General features: G+C 34.0%; 1 protein-coding gene across 6 annotated transcripts in view; it reads left to right on the top strand.

Annotated features, from left to right (window-relative positions):
• NBEA (neurobeachin) overlaps positions 1-24,154 on the top strand; it is a 696,720-nt gene that overhangs the window by 388,374 nt on the left and 284,192 nt on the right. For all 6 annotated transcript variants that reach the window (XM_058547999.1, XM_058548001.1, XM_058548000.1 and 3 more), the window contains 2 exons: positions 14,554-14,662; positions 18,109-18,275. In XM_058547999.1, coding sequence (XP_058403982.1) covers positions 14,554-14,662; positions 18,109-18,275 — 276 coding nt within the window. The remainder of the gene's footprint in view (positions 1-14,553; positions 14,663-18,108; positions 18,276-24,154) is intronic.

The following is a 24,154-nucleotide window of genomic DNA, read 5'->3' on the forward strand; positions in this document are numbered from 1 at the left end:
ACAAATCCTGGAGACAGGAGAGAATCAGATTTCGAGTTGCTATATTATAATATTCAAAATGTCAAGTTTTCAACAAGAAATTGTAAAGCAAGCAAGAAAATAAGAAAGTATAACCCATACACAGCAAAAAGAAAAAAAATCAAATCAATGGAAACTCTACCTGAGGAAGCAAAGATATTGGACTTTCTAGACAAACACATTAACTATTTAAAAAGTGTTCCATGAGTTAAAGGAAATATATCTAAAGAAATAAACAAATGAAATCAATGTATAACCAAATTGATAATATCAATAAAGAAGTAGAAATTATAAAAAGGAAACAAATAGAAATTTTGGAGTTGAAAGGTATAATAGCCAAAATGAAATTGTTACTCGTGGGGCTCACAGCAGATTTGAACTGACAGAAGAAATAATCAGTGAACTTGAATAAAGGAGATTATCCCCTGTGAAGAACAGAAGAAAAAGGAAGAAAATTGAACAGAGCTTCAGAGACTTGTGGAGCACCATCCAGAATATCAACATATGTATAATTAGAGTTCCAGAAGGAGAAGAAAGAAAGAGACAGAGAGAATACTGAAGAAATAATGGCCAAAATCTTCCCAAATATGAAAAACATTAATCTGCTCATCCCAGAAGCTCAATGAACTCCGAGTATTATAAACTCAAATAGATCCACATCTAGACACATTTTGATCTAACTCCAAAGCTGAGACAAAGAATCTTGAAGGCAGCAAGAGAGAAGTGACTCATCATATACAAGGGATCTTCGATAAGATTAAGAGCTCATCAGAAGCCGTGCGGGACATAAGACAGTGGGATTACATGTTTAAAGTGGTAAAAGAAAAAACCTGTTAGTCAATAATCCTATATTTAGCAAAACTATGAAAGTTCAGGACAAATCAGAACATTCCCAGATAAACAAAAGCTGAGGGAGTTCACCGCTAGTAGATTTTCCTTACAAGAAATGCTGAAAGGAATCCTTCAGGCTGAAAGGAATGGATACTATACAGTGACTTGAAGCCATATGAAGAAATAAGAAACACCAAGAAAGGTAGCTATATGGGTAAAGATAATAGTGTTAATATATTTTTTGTTTGTAACTCTTTTTTCCCATCTATGATTTAAAAGAAAACTGCATTAAGCAATACAGTCATGCATTGCTTGACAATGGGGATATGTTCTGAGAAATGCACCATTAGGTGATTTTGTTGTTGTGTGAATATCATAAAGTGTACTTACACAAACCTAGATGGTATAGCCTACTACACATCTAGGCTATATGGTACTAATCTTATGGAACCACCATCATATATGAGGTCTGTCATTGACTGAAATGTTGTTATATGGCACATGACTATATTACAATTGTTGCTTTATGGGCACACGATGTAAAAAGCTGTAATCTGTGACAGTAACAGCATTAAGGGGTAAGAGAGGATGGAGATATATAGAAGTAAAGTTTGTTAACTATTGAAATTAAGTTGGTATTAATCCAAACTAGAATATTATAAGTTAAGATATTAATTGCAACCCAAAGGGCAACCACTAGGTAAATAACTCAGAAACATAGTAAAGGAAATGACAAGGGAATTAAAATGATACACTAAAACATAATCACTTAATATAAAACAAGTTAAGAAATTGAGGGGAAAAAAATAAAACATATAGAAAACAAATAGCAAAATGGCAGAAGTAAGTTCTTCCTTCCTTATTAAATGTAAGTGGAATAAACTTTCCAGTTAAAACACAGAGATTGATAGGATGAATTTAAACAGACAAACAACAAACAAAATAACCATGATTCAAGTATATGCTGTCTACAAGAGACACACTTCAGATTCAAAGACACAAATAGAGTGAGAAGAAAAGAATATTCCATGCCACATGACTCAAAAGGAAGCTGGAATGCCTATACTAATATCAGACAAAATAGACTTTAAGACCAATAGACTCGGGCTGGCCCGGTGGCACAAGCTGTTAAGTGCTCGCTCTCCGCTGCAGCGGCCCAGGGTTCACTGGTTTGGATCCCGGGGGCACACCGATGCACTGCTTGTCAAGCCATGCTGTGGCAGCGTCCCATATAAAGTAGAGGAAGATGGGCATGAATGTTAGCCCAGGGCCAGTCTTCCTCAGCAAAAAGAGGAGGACTGCCAGATGTTAGCTCAGGGCCGATCTTCCTCACAAAAAAAAAAAAAGACCAATAGACTCTAAGACAAAAATTGTTATTAGAGACAAAGAAGGACATTATATAATAATAACTGAGTAAATTCATCAATAAGATATAACAGTTTTAAATATATATGTACCTAAAAAGAAAGCCCCAAAATATGGAAAGCAAAAGCTGACAGAATTGAAGTGAGAAATAGTATTCAAGTATAATATTCAAGTATTCAAGTATAATATTCAACCACAATGGATTGCAATTAGAAATCAATAACAAAAGGAAATTCAGAAGATTTACAAATATCTGAAAATTAAACAATACTCCTAAATAACCGATGAGTTAAACAAGAAATCACAAGCGAAATTACAAAATACTTTGAAGAGAATGAAAAAAACAAAAACAAAACATGTATAACGTACCAAAACTATGGGATTCAGTGAAAGTAGGTCCTAGAAGGAAATTTATAGCGGTAGATGTCTATCTTTAAAAAGAAGAAATATCTCAAATCAATAACTTAACCTTCAACTTTGAGAAACTAGAAAAAGAAGCTCAAACTAATTCCAGAGCAGCCTGAAGAAAGGAAATAATAAAGATGACACTATAAATAAACAAAGTAGAGAATAGAAAAATAATAGAATAGAAAAATAATAGAGAAGACCAATGAAATGAAAGTTGGATCTTTGAACAAAATTCACAAAACTTTAGCTAGAATTATCAAGAAAAAAAGAAAGACTCAAATTACTAAATCAGGAATGAAAGTGGAACATTATTACCAGCCTTACGGAAAAAAAAATGATTATAAGATTACATTATAAACAATTTATGCCACAAATTAGATAGCCTAGAGGAAATGGAAAAATTCCTAGAAACATAATACTAAAACTGACTCGAAAAGAAGTAGAAATTCTGAGTAGTCCTATAACACTAAGGAGATTGAGTTAGTAATCAAAAAACTTCCAACAAAGAAAAACCCATGATCAAATAGTTTTCCTGGTGATTTCTACCAAACATTTGAAGAATAATTAATAGTCATTCTTATACTTTTCTAAAACATAAAAGAAGAAGAAACACTAACTCATTCTGTGAGACCAGTATTAACCTGCTACCAAAGCCAGATGAAGTCATCTGAAAAGAAAACTACAAAGCAGTATCATTTATGAAATAGATGCAAAAATTCTCAACAGGGGCCCGCCTGGTGGTGAAGTGGTTGGGTTTCTGCACTCCGCTTCGGCGGCCTGGGGTTCATGGGTTCGGATCCCAGGCGAGGACTTATACACCACTTATCAAGCCATGCTGTGGCAGGCGTCCCAGATATAAAGTGGAGGAGGATGGGCACAGATGTTAGCTCAGGGCCAATCTTCCTCAGCAAAAAGAGAAGGATTGGCAACAGATGTTAGCTCAGGGCTAATCTTCCTCACCAAAAAAAAAAAAAATTCTCAACAAAATACTGGCAAACCTAATCCAGCAACATGTAGAAAGGAGTATACACCATGACCAAGTGCAGTTTATTCCAGGAATGCACAGTTGGTTCAGCATATGAAAATCAATCAATGTAATATACTATTTTAATAAAATGGTAGGGGAAAAGCCCACATGAGCATCTCAGTAGATATAGAAAAGCATTTGACAAAATCCAACACTATTTCATGATAAAAATACTCAACATACTAAGAATAGAAGGAAATTTAGTCAGATAAAAGACATCTACAAATAAAAAAAGAACCCATAACTAACATCGTGCTTAATTGTGAAAGACTGAATGTTTCCTCCCTAAAATCAGGAAGAAGACAATGATGTCCACTCTCACCAGTGCTATTCATCATTATACTGGAGGTTCTACCTAGGGCAGTTAGGCACAAAAAGAAATAGGTGTCCAGATTGGAAACAAAGAAGTAACACTATTTCTATTTGCAGAAGATAGGGTCTTATATATAGAAAACCCTAAAGAAGCTACCAAAAAATTAGCTATTAGAGCTAATAAACAAGTTCAGCAAAACTGCAAGATACAAGATCAATATACAAAAATCAGTTGCATTTCTATACACTAGCAATGAACCTTTTGAAAATAAAATTAAAACTTTCCATTTAAAATAGCAACAAAAATAATCAGATATTAATAAGCACATGAAAAGATGCTCAACATCAGTAATCATTATGGAAATTCAAATCAAAACCACAATGAGATACCACCTTACATCCATTAGTATGGGTACTATCAAAAACAAAAAATAAAACAGAAAATAACAAGTGTTCACGGAGACGTGGAGAAATTGGAACTCTTGTGCACTATCGGTAGCAAGCTAAAATGGTACAGCCACTATGGAAAACAGTATGGCAGTGCCTCCAGCAAGTCCATTTCTGGTTATAACATACCCAAAAGAACTAAAAGCAGGGATTCAAAGAGGTGTTTGTACAACCATGTTCATAGCTGCATTATTTGCAAGAGCCAAAAGGTTGAAGCAAACCAAGTGTTCATTCACAGATGAATGGGTAAACATAATGTAGTGTATACATACAATGGAATCTTGGTCTTAAAAAGAAAGGAAATTCTGGCACATGCTACAATGTGGATGAACTTGGAGGACATTATGCTAAATGAAATAAGCTAGTCATAAAAGGACAAATACTGTTAGGATTCCTGTTATATGAGCTACCTAGAATAGTCAAGCTTGAAACAGAAAGTAGAATAGTGGTTGCCTGGAGGTGGAGGGTGGGGAAATGGAAAGTTATTGTTTAATAGGTACAGAATTTCCATTTTTCAAGATGAATGATGGTTGGAGGGATGGGTGGATGGATGGGTGGATGGATGATGATGATGGTAGCAAAACAATGTGAATGTACTTAATGCCACAGAACTGTACACTTAGAAACAATTAAGATGGTAAATTTTATGTTATGTTATTTTACTACAATTACAATAAAAAAAAATAAGATTCTAAGGAATAAATTTAACCAAAGAATTTCAAGACTTATGCACTGAAAACTATAAAATATTTTTTAAAGAAATTAAAGAAGCTATAAATAAATGGAAAGCTCTCCCATAATAATGGATTGGAAAATTTAATGTTAAGATGACAATACTCCCAAATTTATCTCTAGATCCTATGAAATCCCTATCAAAATTTCAGTTGTATTTTTTTCAAAAATGGACAAGCTAATCCTAAACTTCATATGGAATTGCAAAGGCCACAGAATAGCCAAAACAGTCTTGTGAAAGAAGAATAAAGTTGCTAGACTCACACTTTCTCATTTTAAAATTTACTACAAAGCTAGAATCATCTAAACAGTGTGGTACTGAAGTAAGTATAGACGTACAGACCAATTTAATAGAGTTAAGAGTCCAGAAATAAACCATACATTTATGGTCAATTGATTTTTAACCAGAGTGCCAAAGTCGATTCAGTGGGGAAAGGGTAGTCTTTTCAACAAATAGTGCTAGAACAACTGAATATCCACGTGCAAAAGAATGAATCTAGACCCCTACCTCACACTGTATATAAAAATTAATTCAAAATGCATGAAAGACCTACATGTAAGAGCTAAAATTACAAAACTCTTAGAAGGAAGCAGGTAAAAATCTGCATGGCCTTCGGTTAGGCAATGGTTCTTTTAGATATGACACCAAAAGTACAAGCAAAAAGATAAATTGATAGTCGTCAAAATTTGAAATTTTTGTGCATCAAAGGACATTATCAAGAAAGTGAAAAGATGAAATTTGGGAAAATGTTTGCAAATCATGTGTCTGGTAAGGGTCTAGTATCCAGAATATAGAAAGAACTCTTACAACTCAACAATAAAATGACAACCCAATTTACAATTAGGCAGAGGATTTGAATAGACATTTCTCAAAAGAAAATATACAAATGGCCAATGAGCACATGAAAATATACATCATTAGTCGTTAGGGAAATGCAAATCAAAACTACAGTGAGATACCTCTTCACATTCACTAGAAGGGATATAATTTTTAAAATGAACAATAACAAGTTTTGGCATGGATGTGCAGAAGTTGGAACCCTCACACACCATTGGTAGGAATGTAAAATGATACAGCCACTTGGAAAACAGTTTAGCTGTTCCTCAACAAGTTAAACATAAAATTACCATATGACCCAGCAATTCTACTCTTAGGTATATAACTGAAAGAGTTGAAAACATATGTGCACAAACCTACAAAAACTTGTATTCAAAAGTTCATAACAGCATTATTCATAATAGCCAAAAAGTGGAAACAGCCCAAATGTCAATCAGCTGGTGAAATGGATAAACAAAACATGGTATAAACATCCAATGGAATATTATTTTGTCATAAACATGAAGTACTGATACACTCAACAACATGTATGAACCTGGAAAACGTTGTGCTAAATGAAAGAAGCCAGACACAAAAGGCTACGTATTTCATGATTCCATTTATGTAAAATGTCCAGAATAGGCAAACCTATATAGACAGAAAGTAAATTAGTAGTTACCAGGGAATGGGGTGAGGGAGGAAGAGAAAATCGAGACTAACTGCTAATAGGTATGGAGATTTTTGAGGAATGCTGGAAATGTTCTAGAATTAGATTGTGGTAATGATTGTACAACATAGTGAATATACTAAAAGCCACAAAAATATCATTTTAAAATGGATTTTGTTATGTGAAATATGTCTCAATAAAAATGCTATTAAAAAAATTAAGGTGAAAAGAACATTTAGAGAAATCAAAATTCTAAGAGAGTTTACCACTGAGAGAAGAGCAGCTAAGAAACTTACAATGTGTGTATGTCAGAATAAAAGAAAATAATCTCAGAAGGACAGAAAGATACAAGAAAAAAAGTGTAAAAATAAGCTGGTAAACATATATGTACATCTAAATAGAGATTGTCTTTACAAGTGGTATTGATATGTAATGTGTGAGTTTCAACTGGACAATAGCATGTAAGTCAAAAGAGGATCATTAGGTCATACTGTTGTGGAAGAGGGTTATATTATTTAATTTTATATTCAGTTAAGTTAGCTGTACCTGTTAGAATTCCAAGCATAGCAATGAAAAGAATAGAGTGAATACATTTCCAAGTAGTGAAGGGTAAAAAGGAATAAAACAAAACAAAACAAAAGCCTCTGTGCCTTCCTCAAAGAACAAAAAAAAGCTTAGTAAAAACCTGGGACTAATAGAAATAAAGAAGTATTAGGTTAGAAATAAGTACATTGTATATCTATAGGCACAAGAGATGTAAATGGACTATAATTTCCAGTTAAAACAGAATTTGTGAGATTGGATTAAAAATTGTTTTATGTTATATTTAGGCACAAAGCCTAAGGAATTTTGAAAGTAAAAGGATAGAAAAATATATACTGGACAGTAACCAAAAATACTGACATAGAGATGTTAACATTAAAAAAATAGATTTTAAGGCAAAAATCATTATTAGGGATGAACCAGGTCATATAGTTAAGAAAACTTGAATTCACTAGTAAGATACTATCATTCTAAACTTGTATGTTTCAAATAAAATAACTTCAAAATATGAAAATCAAAAATCTCTGGAACATCGGGGAGTAAATGACAAATCTGCCATCTTTATGGAACATTTCAACACTCTAACACTCCTATCTCAATTATCAAAATATCTAGCAGACAAAAAATTCAGTAAAGTTCTGCAAGATTTAAGTAACATAATTTGCAAGCTTGATTTTATGGACATATATAGCATTTGCATCCAACCATAGAGAACACATATTCTTTTCAAATAAACATGGAACATTTATAGAATCTGACCACATAACCAGATCATAACACAAGTCTCCTCAAAGTTTAAAAATTATTGTTACCATGCTATCTGGCCACAGTACATTTACATATGAAGGCAAGGAAAAGAAAAAATTATATTAAAGTATCCTCGTAATTTTGGAAAAATGTTAACTATCCAAGTAGCTTATATTTTAAAGAAAAATCAAGAGAAAAAAGTATTTGGAAATAAACAATAATGGAATGCTAAATACCAAAATTTGTATAATGCAAGGGAAATGGAACTTGAAGATATAGCTTTAAAAGCTTACATTAGAGAAAATGCCTAAAATTAATGAGCTAAATATCCAACTATAGAAAGAATGTCCAAGTTAGGAAATAACAGAATAAGGCTTCACAAAGTAGAAGGAAGCTGATAGTAAAGACCAGAACAGAAATCAATGAGATAAAAGAATTAGATACAATAGAGAGAATTAACAAAGGCAAAATTTATTCTTTTAAAAAAAAGGAATAATATAGCAAACTCTCCCAAGATTGATCAAGAACCAAATGGAAAAACACGAACAATTAACGTAAGGAATAAAAAGGAGACATAATTATAGATAAAACAAAATTATAAAAAATGAGAGTGCTATGAAAATACTTTACATTAAAATTAAAAAGTTAAGTGAAGTGGAAAAAGTCCTAGAAAATATATAACTTCCCAGTACTGAATAAGAAGAAATAAAACCCTAAATAGTCCTTTAAGTATGAAAGAAATTTAATCAGTGAAAATTCTTCCTATAGAAATGGTTACAGGTATCTTCTACCAAATGTTCAAGTAAAGCACCATTCCAACCTTATACCAACTCCTAGAGAAGAGAAACCGAGGGATTGTTCTCCACTCATCCTTTGAGGCCTCTGTAATCTTGACTACAAAAGCAAACAAGATGTGTGGGAGAAAGGAAAATCACAGACCAGTCTCCGTCATGAATGCAGATATGTAAATCCTCGTTAAAATACTAACAGAACCCAATCCAGCCTTTTGTAAAAATATACCGTGGCTGTGGGGTGGGGGTTGCGGGAGGGAGATGAGGGATGGTTATCCCAGGAACTCAAAAGTTGTTCATCATTTAAAAATTCCTAACGATGTCTTTCATTTTTCATATTAAAGGTGAAAATCTTTGTGATCGTCTCAGCAGGTGCAGACATATCAAATAAAATTCAACATTGATGATTTTAAAAATATATTCTTAGCAAACTAGGAATAGAAGAGGATTTTGTAATTTGAAAAGAACACAGGAAACCTGCAGCTTTATTTATGACTCATAAACAAGCAAATCTGAACAACATGTTGTGGCATAGATACATAAAAGAGATAAAACTGTGTTACAGAAGCAAGAGGATGATGGACACAGTGCAGCAGAGTGGTTAATATATATATGGATGTGTGTATATACAGGATATGTATATATGTGTATATGTGTGCGTGTGCATTTATTTTGATGTATATATATATACACCAAATAAATATATATCCAAATAAATATAGATATATACCCAAATAAATATATTATATATTTTTTAAATAAAGAAAAATTTTAAGTGAGTGAGGTTAGGATAGTAAAGACATTTCTGCCGCCTCTTAAAACCTGAGTAAAACAAATCGGCTGTGAAAAAGAAATACAAAGTTCCTCTTCAGTGAAATTTGGCTGTGTGAGTTTCCTCAGCAGTCCAGATGTAGGACTGAAGAGGGAGACCAATGTCATAAGCTAGGGTTACATATTTTCTGAGCAAATGCAGTGGGTAGATTAGGAATTGAGTGAAGGTGCTGGTAAGAAAATGGTTAAAATGTGGAATCCTTAGATCCAAGGTTGATGAGAAAGGAGGTGAAACCAGGTAGTGAAAGAAGGGCTAAGAAAATAGAGGGATTGAAGAAATGGGAGTTAGAGGAAGTCAAGAGCTTATTTTTGCCTGGGGCCAAGGGAGGGATGAGTGAAGTGGGGAGAACAGTAAGGTAGGAGGCTATGACCAGAGAGTAGATTATTGGGGTTTAAAGATTTAAGAAGTGAAGCCAATTATGGCCAGTCAAGTGATTTCTTGAAGTGAGGTAAAATTGAAGATTCTAAAGGAATCTTAGATTTAGGGATTTTAGATCCCAAAAAGGTTGGGGAATTGTGAGCTACTGTGCTGAATGGTTTTTCACATGGATAATGAAGTCACCCAGAATGACAATAAGTCAGATAAGAAGATGCCTTCTCTACATGCAAATAAAACAACATAGATTAGTTGTTATATAACTCTAAGTGTCAGAGCTAGGACAGAACTTCAGATAATTGATAGCATTTCTCTGGTGTTTCTGAGGCAAGAGTCTTCCCCAGTCCAACTCCTTCTCTGGCACCATGCCTCTTTGCTTTGCCAATCCACTGTTTTGCTCCTGGGAATAATACCTATTAACCAGCCAGACCCTGAGTCTCTCCCTTCCCACTGTCTTTTGTTAATCTGTTTAAATTTTGTACTCTGCACTAATTTACACATATTAGATTTCTTCTTTGCTTTCTTCAGTCTTCATGTACCAGACAAAGCCATTGAACTGAATACCAATATCTCACATCTCTTTTCTCTTTTGAAGCCTTAGATATGTAAAATATAGGCCAATAATTTCATCAAAAGTTAATATTTAGAGTTTGTTACAGTCTTTCTTTAACTCCCTTTATTTTGCCAGCTCTCTCAGTGATTAAGACTATCTGTATGACTGTTTGCCTTCCAACATTATTTATAAAGGAGTTTGAGCCTATTTTTCCAAGTTTTATGGTTTCTAACCGATTCCCCTAACCTTTGTGTTCCTTGAATAATTTACGTTGTTGTTAACTTGTGCTGAAAGCTAGACACTATTCCATTGGAATGTGCCTATGTCCCTCTGAAGTGATTGGAGAGAGTACTGCTGCATGTTCCAGTTGATATTTCCACCTATCCTGCTGCTAGGCAAGAGTTTAGTGGTGCCTCTGTCATACTGCCAGGAAGTTCCCACTGGTCCAAGAGTGACAGTTGTTATTTAACCCAAATCTCATCATGGAGTAACCAGATCTATGTCAGCCCAGTCATGGATGTTGGAAAGATTTCTACTGAGAACTATCTTGGATTCAGTACTGCTCAGAATTTACATTACTGCCTTGAAATAAAGAGACCATTCACCTGCCAGTTTTTGTAGAAGATGCCACAGATATTGCAAATAATTTGTTGAAAAGATGTTAAAACTTAGGACAGTAGTCCCCCCTTATCTGTGGGGGATGCAATCCAAGACCCTCAGTGGATGCCTGAAACTGCGGATAGTACTGAGCCCTATTATATATACTATATTTTTTCCTATACGTACATACCTATGATAAAGTGCAGTTTATAACTTAGGCACAATATGAGATTAACAATAACTAAATAATAAAATAGAACAATTATAACAATATAAAAGGCACTGTAAATCTTGGCAACCTCAGCATACAATTTTTTTTCCCTTATTAAGTCAAGAACTTTCACCTTTTCACTTAAAGGAAGCACTTTATGCTTCCTTTAAGTGAGAATGCCCGGCTTCTCTTGGGCATATCTGAGTTGCCAGCATCACTACTCTTGCACTTTGGGGCCATTATTAAGTAAAATACGGGTTACTTGGACACAAGCACTGTGATACTGTGACAGTCGATCTGATAACTGAGACGGCTTCTAAGTGATTACGGGGCAGGGAACATATACAGCATGGATGCGCTGGACAAAGGGATGATTCACATCCTGGGCTGGATGGAGCAGGACAGTGAGAGATTTCATCACGCTAATCAGAACGGCTTGTGATTTAAAACTTATGAATTGTTTATTCCTGGAATTTTCCATTTAATTTCAGACGTAGGTTGACCTTGTGTAACTAAAACCGTGAAAAGTGAAACCCCAGATAAGGGGGGCCTCCGTACTACGTAATTCAACCTTAATACATTAGAAAAAAGAAATAAATTCAATATGGTCAGACTCACTTGGAAGACATATATAGCTTTTAAAAATTGTATTTAAACAATAGTTTAGAAATATCAAGATACATAATAATATTTTTTTCTTTTGCTTATACATATTTATCAGTGAAGAAGACAAATTTGTCATGGGTAGACAAAATGTAGTGAAGAATATAGGAGAAATTACTATGAGTTGATATTTAGTAAATACAAAAGTTAAAATGAAGTTAAATCTATCCTATTCTGATTGAAACTTATATGACAACTTGAGCAAGAAAAGAAATGATAATTCATTTCATTAATGAGCAGTGAAAATGAATGACAATCTTGAAAATAGCACTTGTTAAAAATCTAGGGAGAGAAAAACTGGACAACAAATGAATCTGAGTATTAGAACTGAATTTAGAAAGTACATGGGTAAAAAAACTGGAATTAGTTTATAAGTTTGCCTGTTAAGAAAAACCCAGAAGGGGGCCAGCCTGGTGGCATAGTGGTTAAATTCAGGCTCTGCTTTGGTGGCACAGGGTTTGCAGGTTCGGATCCTGGGCGTGGACCTACGCACCGCTTATCAAGCCATGCTATGGCAGGTATCCCACATATAAAACAGAGGAAGATGGGTGCAGATGTTAGCTCAGGGCCAATCTTCCTCAGCAAAAAGAGGAAGATTGGCAACAGCTGTTAGCTCAGGGCTAATCTTCCTCACCAAAAAAAAAAAAAAAAACCCAGAAGGACTTAAAGTTAACTTCAAATATCCTTTTATTTTTTTTAATACAGTAAGTGCTTACTGCAAAAGAAAATTTTAAGAAGATATGAAAAGGCCTAATCACTGTTTTTAATTGACAAATGAAAAGAATTGTTAGAATGTCCACAAAGGAAGATGGCAGTAGTAAACACAATTAAAAGTTTTTACTTTAAAAAATATTGTTGGTTAATGAAGATGCAACGCAAAATATAAAATTATGAGAGTTATTTTAAAAATTATGATCTGGGGCAAGGAACTTAATTTTTCTGGACCTTAATTTCTTCTGTTTAAAAATGAAAATATTGATATATATCTCTTGGGAATGTTGTCAGAATTAAGTATTATGTGTAAGCTACCTATTTTATTAATTAGCTTTCAATAAATGATTTGGTGATATTTGTTATGATCAATATAATCTTCATCATCATCTTCATCATGTGGCTTAAACCAACAACCATTTTTTTTTTCTCTCTCTCATGATTCTCATTGACTGAACTCAGCTAAGCTATTCTTTTGCTCCATGTGGAGTTGTCTGTGGCTGTGGTTAGTTACCTGGGAGGCTGGCTTTGGGTTGGGAGCTCATCTAGGCCTGGAAGCCTGAGCACTTCTTTTTTCCTCCTCAAAGCTCTCCACCTGATGTGAGCTTCTCTCAGTATTGCAGCAGATTCTAGAAGAGAGCATTCCAAGACAGAAGGGCATAAGATGCAAGATGCAAGGCATCTTATGCCCTTGCCTCAGAAGTCACGTAGCATCATTTCTGCTGTATTCTGTTGGTCACAGGAAGTTACCAGGCAGATCTTAGGGGAGTGGAAAAAGACTCCTCTTTTTTTTTTTTTTTTTTTTTGTGAGGAAGATTGTCCCTGAGCTAACATCTGTGCCATTCTTCCTCTGTTTTGTATATGGGATGCCGCCACAGCATGACTTAATGAGCGGTGTGTAGGTCCGTGCCCAGGATCTGCCAAAGCGGAGTGCACGAACTTAACCACTATACAACCAGGTTGGCCCCAGACTCCTCTTTTTGATGGAGCAATGACAACAGCACACTGCAAAAGAGCATGTGGGATGGGAGATATTGTTGTAGCCATCTTTGGAAATAGCCTCTACCCCATGCTATAAAAGAAGTATAAAGAAGCTTCCTGTGTACAGATATGAAAAGATCTCCAAGATGTATTGCTAAGTGAGAAAAGCTAGCTACAGAAAAGACTGTATAATATATAGTATACTAATATTAGTGTAAGAAAGTGGGGGAAAGGAATATATTTGTATTTTCTTATGTATATTTTAAAAGTCTGAAAATATACACAAGAAACGAATAACAATCGGTGCCTGTTGAAGTTGAAAATTAAGTTGAAAGTGACAGGCTTTTTCATTGTATACCTTATTATACTTTTTAAAAACAATTTGAATATTCAAATAAATAACTTTTATTGTTAAAAAATTTTTCCCCATGGTTGTATTTTTTAAACTTTATTTCACTGTAATTCCATCTTAGAATTTAGAATCTTAGCGTTTAAATGAATTTTAGATGTCATTTAGTCAGATCATCTGTATTAAAGTAAGATCAAGTCTATAGATTTCCTATTATATGGTCATCCAGCTTTTCTGTGAAAATTTACTTCTAAGATAGTGAATTCTGTTATTTTAACCTTTTTAAAACACTTCAAAAATCTTTGATTTTTATTGCATTAACTAACTTTATTGAATTAACTGATTCATTCACAAGATGCACTGTATTTAACAGAGGCATTGCTGTAACAGTTTTATGGAATATTTCTGTATTTCAAATGTCACTGAATTATAATTTAAGCTACCTTAATTTTATAATGTAACTTTAAAATTTATGCATAATTAATATTTGCAGTACTGAAATTTGATTATTGAAAAATATTGGTTAACCAAAGCTATTAAGAATAATAATTCCAAAGGTATTTTTCTTTTTAGATTACTGTGCCACGCTATGAAGGACCATATAGTTCGCGTTGCAAATGAAGCTGAGTTTATTTTGAACAGACAGAGAGCTGAGGATGTACATAAACATGCAGAGTTCGAGGTAAGTTTTGGGAGCAGATTGAATTCTGCTTTTCTGTTATAAGTCAGCGATCACCAATGGTAACCTTACATAAGAAGTTTTTTTTTTAAGAGGAAAATTCCATCGAAAGTGTTTCGGTTCTTGTTTTTAAAAGCTTTAGTAAATGTCAAACACAGAGCACTAGTTTATTTTCACCTCATTTGAAGAGATCCCTCCTGCCCTGAGCCTAACCACTTGGTAGGCTGAAGTTGTTCTAACTTACTCTTAAAGGCAAATAAAATTTTATAATGCAATGACTTCAGTAATTTTTAAGCTAGCAGAGTTTACGCACCATTATATATGGGTATAACAAGTGGTTATGTGAAAAAACTCAGTTTTACCAAACATTCAATGATTTATTATTTATTAATATATCCATCTTTAGAGTGGCCACAGATCATTTTAGTTTGTATTTTATTTTTATAATTGATATTTTATTGACAATTGAAGCATTATTATTACATGATATATATGTAGATCTATATATATGGAAATGTAAGTTTAAAAATTCTCATAAGTACCTTGAGTAAAGAGTAAATTAACTATAGTTTCTATTTTATATGTAAAAACTAAAGGATGTTGAAGTACTGTATATCCATACTAATAGTTTTTTAATTAAAATATTATTTTTATATTCCTGGCATGTCAGTAATTATTTTGCCATTATTTATATTGCCTCAATTCAATAAGTATCCTGATTTCAATGTTTTAAATATAGCGATACTTCAGTTCATTCAATTTACAAAACAAAATTGGTTTCAGAACTATTTAGGTGACTTTGTGTTTAGCTTAGGTTGGACTGTCAGTGGCCTTGAAAATAGTCATAACTTGACCAATTTATTCTCCTAAAGCAACATGCGAACAGTGTGATGTGGCTGGAAATCAGAGCCTAAGATTTCAGTTCTGATGAGGTTTTTATCTCAGTAAACCAGCTCTCTTAGTCATGCAAGTTGATGTACCAGGTCTGGTGATCCCTGACCTAGCTAGCTGACAAGCATGAGACAGAAAAATAGCTGTTGTCACTTTAATACCCATAACCTCTGCTTCATTTTTCAGATGAGACAGCACACACTTGTCATATGGGGTTGCAACAACCTTATTTTGAAAACAATACCAAATATTTTAAACTTTGATGAAAGTACATTGACAATTAAGTATTTGTCAAAGTGAAGTTTCGTATCTCTTCACCAATAAATAACATTGGATATTTATCAGGGTATCATGCTGTAATCTGGATGATGAGAAAAAATTGAGTTATCTGTTCTTTGAAGAATATGTTTAGGTATAAGATATGTCAGAACTCTAAACAAAATAAGAATATTCAATTAACTTTGGATTCTGTTAGTAAGTAAGATTTAGAATACTAACAGAATTCCCTGCAGGATCGGTTTTGAGTCAATCATATTTTGACTAAGAAAATCAAGATATTTTGTGGGGATATAAGCAGGTGAATGTTTGTCATGTGAACATATTTAAAATAGATTTTCAAGCAGCTAGATATTAGTTATCAGCTTTAACACATATTTAACCAGGGCGATTTTAAGCTAAGGGCAGTGTTTCTCAACCTTTTTTTCATTATTGCCCCCCCTAAGGAATCTTTCTAGACAGTTGTTGTCCTATTTGCCCCCCCCAGTGAAATTTTTTTACCCTCAATATGCTGCATATCTGTTTGTGTACTGTATAGGCATCTGTGCTTTATACATAAAAAGAGTAAGATTGTTTCACACACCCCAACACCAATGTTCACCCCCTTGGGGGTGGGATCCCTCCTATGGAAGAAGCATGGCGAAGGGTGATAAGCAGCTGTGAGGAAGACGGGAAGACTCAGTGTTGTTCCGATTGTGTGTCCATAAAATAAAATACTAATGTAAATCTAATTTTCAGAGTATTATGATTGTTACTTAATGAATGGACATTGTTTTTTTAACCCAAATATTTGAATTTGTTCTTTTTAGGTTAGAACTGTATTAGTAAATACATTGATTTGTGTGTTTGTGTGTGTGTGTGTGTCTGTGTGTGCATGTGCACACACGTGGTGTGTGGTTTACCAAATACTTATCACTTTTAAATTGTAAAATATTTTATAAAAGTCATGACATTTCACTAAGACTTTTTGAGGAATTGCTCTATCTCCCCTATAAGCCTGTAATTAAGAGAAAAAGTATATTTAACTTGAGATGGGTACTTCACAGTTGAGATTTTTTAGTTACCCACTGTAATTGTTAAGGAAGAAAAATGAAAATTTAATTTTACTCTCCAATGAGCTAATGAAATATTAACATCATTATGGAGGCAGATCATTGTACTAATTGGTGATTCCCTGTACAAAAAGATAAATTGGAAAATGAATTAATCCTTAGATTACTGCAGGGTTCTTTCTCTGACAGAGCTGACTTGTGGTACAGGTCTATATCAATAGATAGATGGGGGGATATGTTCAAATACCTTCCATGAAACAAATTTTTACATAGTAATGGTGAATGTGAACTAGCTATATGTATTTTTTTAGATGTATGAGACTGTTTTTTTCTTCTTCCTAATTATGTCTCATATTACATACTTGGTAATGTTAAAATTTACAGTCAATCCACCCTATACAAAAATTATTATACAAAAAGTCAAACTTATGGCTGAAGAGATGTTCATCTTCCTGTTCATATTGAACCTTTTTGATGCACAGTGAGATTGATTAGCTATGTTGCTAATACCAATGAAGATGAATACAGATAGCTGATAGGACAACTGATTATTAGAGAAGATAAGAATAAGATGGTAGTTATCATGAGAACCTTTGAATACATTAAATTCTAGAGGTGGGAGAGATTGTAGAGAAAATCTTGTCTTAGCTCCTCATTTTACAAGTATTAAACTGAGTACAATGGGAAAAAAAGAGAATTTATGTGAAGTGTGAAATGAAATCCAGGTCTGAATTCCTAACCCATTGCTTTTTCCTCCACACCACGTTGCTGTTTATGAAACGGAAAACTATAAATTAAATGGCAAGTTTTTGATCTATATATAGTTATCAGGAACATAACTCTTATTTTACATGAGATATATACTATATTGGTTAAAATAATAAGTAAATTTTTATTTTTAATAAACCATTGTTGTTTCTAAAATGATTATTTTTGAAGTATATTAAAATCAGAATTTCAGAATTGGAAGGAAACTTAAAAGTCATTAATTATTTCATATAACATTATCCAAATTATTTTACTTATACTTTATGTAAAAACACATAGAACACATTTTTACTAGTTTGAAAGATGACTGTATGTATTCTTTAGAATAAACTTTCAAAAGATTACATTGTTGGAGTTTTTAAAATTAAATTATTACCCTTTAACTTAAGGTTGGATATCATTCCTCACTTATACACAGAAGTTATACATTAATCCCTATGCGTTGTCTGCATTTCTTTATAGTCCCAGTGTGCCCAATATGCTGCTGATAGAAGAGAGGAGGAAAAGATGTGTGACCATCTTATTAGCGCCGCTAAACATCGAGATCACGTTACAGCAAATCAACTGAAACAGAAGATCCTTAATATTCTCACAAATAAGCATGGTGCTTGGGGAGCAGTTTCTCATAGGTGAGTTAGAACAAATTACAAGTAAATAGTAACTCAGAGGTTAATTATAATAATTAAAAGTAAAAAAGTAGCTACGATTTTTTTAATTATTTGGAAAATTTAAAGTATAAAAATAAATCACCCGAATATTTTCCTGATATCTTTAGTAGTGCTTCTTTAGAATGGTTTAGAAGAAAATCTAAACTTTTCAAAGTAGCTCCAATGGAAGTTATTTCTAATTTATAATAATATGTAACATAATACAAAATTTGTTCAGGCAAGTATTTTAGACTTCTATCATATACGATTTGTGTTATAAAAAGTGGCTCTTTTTTTAATGTTTCAGAGTCAACTCTTCCTACTTATTGAATTTGTATCATTCTTAATTTTTCTTATACTCAAGTAAAAATAATATAAGCATTTACTGTGGAGAGGAAATACATTCTTTTAAAAATGTTTCTGTCGTAGTTTTCTATTCTAGCTTTCTTAGGAAGGGTTTTCATCTCAAATTAGGGCATTTATGATATAGTACAAGAAAAACCAAAACTGGTTGTTTATAAATTATGAATGTTCCTCCGCCTAAACTTTTGTTGGCATAAAATTGTTTTATAGTTTTTCTTCTGCACAATACAGTTTTCTAGAAAAATAGTACTGAAGCAGGTCACTATATTTAGATTGTAATGTTCTTCATTTTATTTGCTCCCATTAAATGTTTTTCTTAAGTCTCAGTCCGGCAGAATTTAGAGTTTGGTTAACTGTGGACAGGACACTACTAAGAAGAATTCTGGTAGAAGTGATTCTGTTACTTAGGAAAGAACATCTAGAATATGACCAGGATAGTGTTTAACCATCTGTCCTGGTATTTCAAGTATAAGAAGATAGATTTAAGAAAACTTTTTATTTTTGCATTTAAGGTAAAATTATAACTTAATGACTTTAAAAATAGTCAACACCAATATTCGTTTCTTATAATAATAGCAATTCTGTGACATCTAAGATTTATTGAATATTTATTGTGTGCCAGGCGTCATACTAAGAACTTTACATGGATTATTTTGCTTAACCTTCAGAACCTCTCTATTAAGGTTGATACTAAAATGTTCTCCATATTATACGTTGAGGAAACTGAAGCTTTCAGAGGTTAAGTAAAACTTACATCATATCACACAGCTTGTACAAACAGAGGCAGAGTGTTTCAGTCAGTGTTCTCCAGAGAAACACACAAACAGAATCGATAAGATATATTCGAGACACAGATATAGATACAGTTTTATTTTAGAGAATTGGCTCATGTAATTGTGGAGACTGGCAAGTCTGAAATCTGTAGGACAGGCTGGCAGGCTGGAAACTAAGGCAGGATTTCTGTTATAATCTTGACACAGAATTCCTTCTCCAGGAAACCTCGTCTTTTCTTTTAAGGCTTTCGGCTGATTGGATGAGGCTCACCCACATTATAGAGGGTAATATCCTTTACTTAAAGTCAACTGATTGTGGGTGTTCATCACATCTGCCAATACCTTCACAGCACTATCTAGTCTAATATTTGACCAAACAACCGAGCACCATAGCCTAGCCAATTTGACTCATCAAATTTAACCATCATACAAAGTAGCAATAATATGAGCATTCTGCTCAGCTATAGATCTTGTCTCTCTTTTTGTGTCATCTGAATTGCATTTATCTACTTAGTTATATACAGTTAGGACTACAACATAATATTGCTAATAATTCAGCTGATATAATTCAGGATATTGCCTTAAATGTGTAAAGCTGTACATGGTTTGAGTTTTAATTATTTCATCATATAATTAGAATATAGCTAACAGATATTGACCTCCGTAGCAGCAGTCATGTGGTAGTGTGTCAGATGCATCCTCTGCTCAGCTTACCCTTTATAATGTCTCGTGAGATTGACAGAAAGACTGGCAGCAGGACCCCTCAGAAGGGCAGGTATCTTCTGTCATTTCCTGCACATTAATGCCCAGTGCTGACTAACTCAAAACATACAGCCTTCTATTATTGACCTTTGCTAACTGGGTCTCTGAACTCTACATCTTTAAGAGTAGGTTTTGTTTTCTATAATATTCTTTAGTTTTTGTTTAATTAATAAGGTGCAGTTGTTAGACCGCTTCTCTTTTTTGTCTTGCTCATTGTCAAGGCAATTTTATCTACTCTCATGGCTTGACAATACTACCAATATGTCAGTAACTCCCAAATTTATTATTTCTAGTCCAGATCTCTCCCTTTTCTCGAAACTTGTGTATCTATCTACCTGCTTGGCATCTTCCACTTGGATATCTGTCATCTCACACTTAAGATGACAAAACTGAGCTCCTGAGATTTTTCTCCCAAACCATCTCCCTCTCAGCCAAGGGCAACTCCATTCTTAAAGTTGCCTAGGCCATAAATGTTGCTCGTATCCTTAACTACTCCTAACACATCCCACATTGAGCTCTTCATCAAATCAGATTGATTCTACCGCAAAATATATCCAGCATTTGACCACTCTCACCGTTACCTTTATCATCACCTTGATCCAGGGCGCCATCATTTCTTACTTGACTTAGCAGCATTTTCAATAGTCTTCCTGCTTCTGACCTTTTCCTCCTAAAGTCCATTCTCAACACCACGCCTGGGTGAGTCATTAAAATGTAGATCCTCTTATTCCTCTGCTCAGAAACCTCCAAAGCTGTACTGTGCAAGATGGTAACCACTAGTCACATATGGATATTCAGATTTAATTAAAAATTCAGTGCCTCAGTTGCACTAGCCACATTTCACGTACTTGGCAGCCACATGTGGCTGGTGGCGACTGTATCAGACAGTATAGAACGTTTCCATCATTGCACACAGTTCTGTTGGACAGTGCTGCTCCAGAGGCTTCCCATGTCACCAAAAGAAGAAACCCTATAATGACCTACAAGGGCAAAGAAGTGTGCTATTTTTGATAGAATGGTCAGAGAAGTACACTTTGATGAGGAATCACTTGAGCAAAGAGCCACCTGAGCATTTCGAGTAGAGGGAACAGCATGCAAAAGAAGGAGGTGCTTGGCTTGTTCACAAAATAGGCAGAGGCCAGTGTGGCTGCAGTGCAGTGAACCATGGGTGATCTGGCCTTTGTTAACTTTTTGACTCTTCTCCTACTGCTCTCCCCTGGTTCATTTTGTTCCAGTCACTGTGGCTTCTTGCTGTTCTGCAAGCTTGCAGGACATGCTTGCTCTACTTAGAATGCTTTCTCCCGAAAAATCCATGTGGCTACCTCTCCCACTCTCTTCAGGCTTTAATTCAAATGGTACTTTCTCAAAAAAAAGACTTCTGTAGCCATTCTATCTAAAATTCTACTTCTTCTCCCAAGTATTTTATATCGCATTTCTGTTTTATTTTTCCCTTTTCAACATTTACTACTATCTAACATATAGTATATTTTACTTATCAGTTTTATTGTTTTGTTTCCCACTAGAATGCAAGCTCCATAATGGGAGGGATTTTTGTCATTTTTGTCCACAATGGTATCTCTAGCACCTAGAATAATGCCTGATGCATAGTAGGTGCTAAATAAATATTTGTTGTGTAAATTAATAAATGAATACTTGGTGTAAACCCATCTTTACAGTAATACTGATGATGGAATGGAAAAATAAATTAATCTATTGTCTGACAATTTTATATTTTAAATGAACTAATTTTATTAAATGACAAAAAGCACTTATTCCTGCACAAAACCAAAACTCAAGCTAATCTGGAAGGCAGGATGAACAATTCCTACTTCATTGGGTTATTTTAATGGTAAAATGAAATATTATATGCAAAATACTTAACACAATCCACAGTAGATGTCTCATATTTGTTAGTCTCTTTTCTTTTTCTGTTAGCTCTTTGCAAAGAGCAATTTTTTTAAAGACTTTACTTTATTAGAGCAGTTTTAGGTTTACAACAAAATTGAGAGGAAAGTACAGAGATTTCCCATGTACCTCCTCCCCCCACACATGCATAGCCTCTCGCATTATCAATGTCACTCACCAAAATGGTACAGTTTCTACCAAGGATGAACCTACATTGACACATCGTAATCACCCAAAGTCCATAGACTACCTTAGGGTTCACTCTTGGTATTGTATATTCTATGGGTTTGGACAAATGAGTAATGGTATATATCCATCATCATGATATCATACAGAGTATTTTCACTGCCCTAAAAATCCTCTGTGCTCCGCCTATTCATCTCTCCCCTCAGCCACCCCCCTGGCAACCACTGATCTTTTTATTGTCTCCATAGTTTTGCCTTTTACAGAATGTCATAGAATTGGAATCATACAGTATGTAGCCTTTTCACATTGGTTTATTTCATTTATTAATATGCAATTAAGTTTCCCCCTTGTCTTTTCATGGATTGATAGCTCATTTCCTTTTAGCACTAAATAATATTCCATTGTCTGGATGTACCACAGTTTATTTGTCCATTTACCTACTGAAGAACATCTTGATTGCTTCCAAGCATTGGCAGTTATAAATAAAGCTGCTCTAAAACATCCATGTGTAGGTTTTTGTGTGGACATAAATTTTTAACTCCTTTGAGTAGATACCGAGGAGCATGACTACTAGATTGTATGGTTAAGACTACATTTAGTTTTATAAGAAACCACCAAACTGTCTTCAAAATGGCTGTACCATTTTGCATTCCCACTAACAATTAATGAGAGTTCTTCTTATTCTACATCCTTGCCAGCATTTGGTAGTGTAATTGTTCCAGATTTGGAGCATTCTAATAGGTGTGTAGTGGTGTCTCATTGTTGATTTAATTTGCATTTCCCTAATGACATACGATGTGGAGCGTCTTTTCATGTGCTTATTTTCCATCTGTATATCTTCTTTGATGAGGTGTCTGTTAAGGTCTTTGGCCCATTTTTTAACCAGGTTGTTTGTTTTGTTACTGTTGAGTTTTAAGAGTTCTTTATATATTTTAGATAACAGTCCTTTATCATATGTGTCCTTTGCAAATATTTCGTCCAAGTCTATGGCTTGTTTTTTCATTCTCTTGACAATGTTTTTCATAGAGCAGAAGTTTTTAATTTTAGTGAAGTCCAGCTTATCTATTATTTCTTTTATGGATAGTATCTTTGGTGTTGTTATCTAAAAAGGCATCACCAAACCCACCATCATCTGGGTTTTTTCCTATTTTTAGGAGTTTTATAGTTTTGCATTTTACGTTTAGGTCTCTGATCCATTTTGAGTTAATTTTTGTGAAGGGTGTAAGGACTGTGTCTAGATTTATTTTTTGGCATGTGGATGTCCAGGTTTGAGCATAATTTACTGAAAAGACTATCTTTGTTCCACTGTATTGCCTTTGCTCCTTTGTCAATGATCAATTGACTATATTTGTGGATGTCTATTTCTGGGCTCTCTAGTCTGTTTCATAGACCTATGTGTCTACTCTTTCACCAATACCATGCTGTTTTGGTTACTGTAGCTTTGTAGTGCTTCAAGTCAAAAAGCGTCAGTCCTCCAACTTTGTTCTTCTCCTTGCCATTTAATCACCCTCTTGAGCTCCTGTTTGTGCTAGCGTAGTGCTGAGTAAAACAGACTGATATTAAGCAAATAATTATAGAAACAAAAGATGTAAATACAAACTTTTGCAAATACTTGGAAAGAAAAGTACAAGGTACTCTGAAGGAGAGAGTATAATAGAGGATCTTCGTTTTAGATTAGATAGTCAGGGAAGACTTTCAAGAAGCTCTGTTTAAGCTAAGTACTGAATGGATGAGCAGGGGATCATCAGCAATGGTTAGGGTGTAAAACACTCAAGAGAGAAATATTACAAAGACTCAGAGCTTAGAAATGATAAAATGAACAGAAAGGAGGCTACTATGTCTAGAACTTAGTGAGCAATGGGGATAGTAGCT

The sequence above is a fragment of the Diceros bicornis genome, chromosome 9 (assembly GCF_020826845.1).
Source record: "Diceros bicornis minor isolate mBicDic1 chromosome 9, mDicBic1.mat.cur, whole genome shotgun sequence".
In the NCBI taxonomy this organism is placed as follows: domain Eukaryota; kingdom Metazoa; phylum Chordata; class Mammalia; order Perissodactyla; family Rhinocerotidae; genus Diceros; species Diceros bicornis.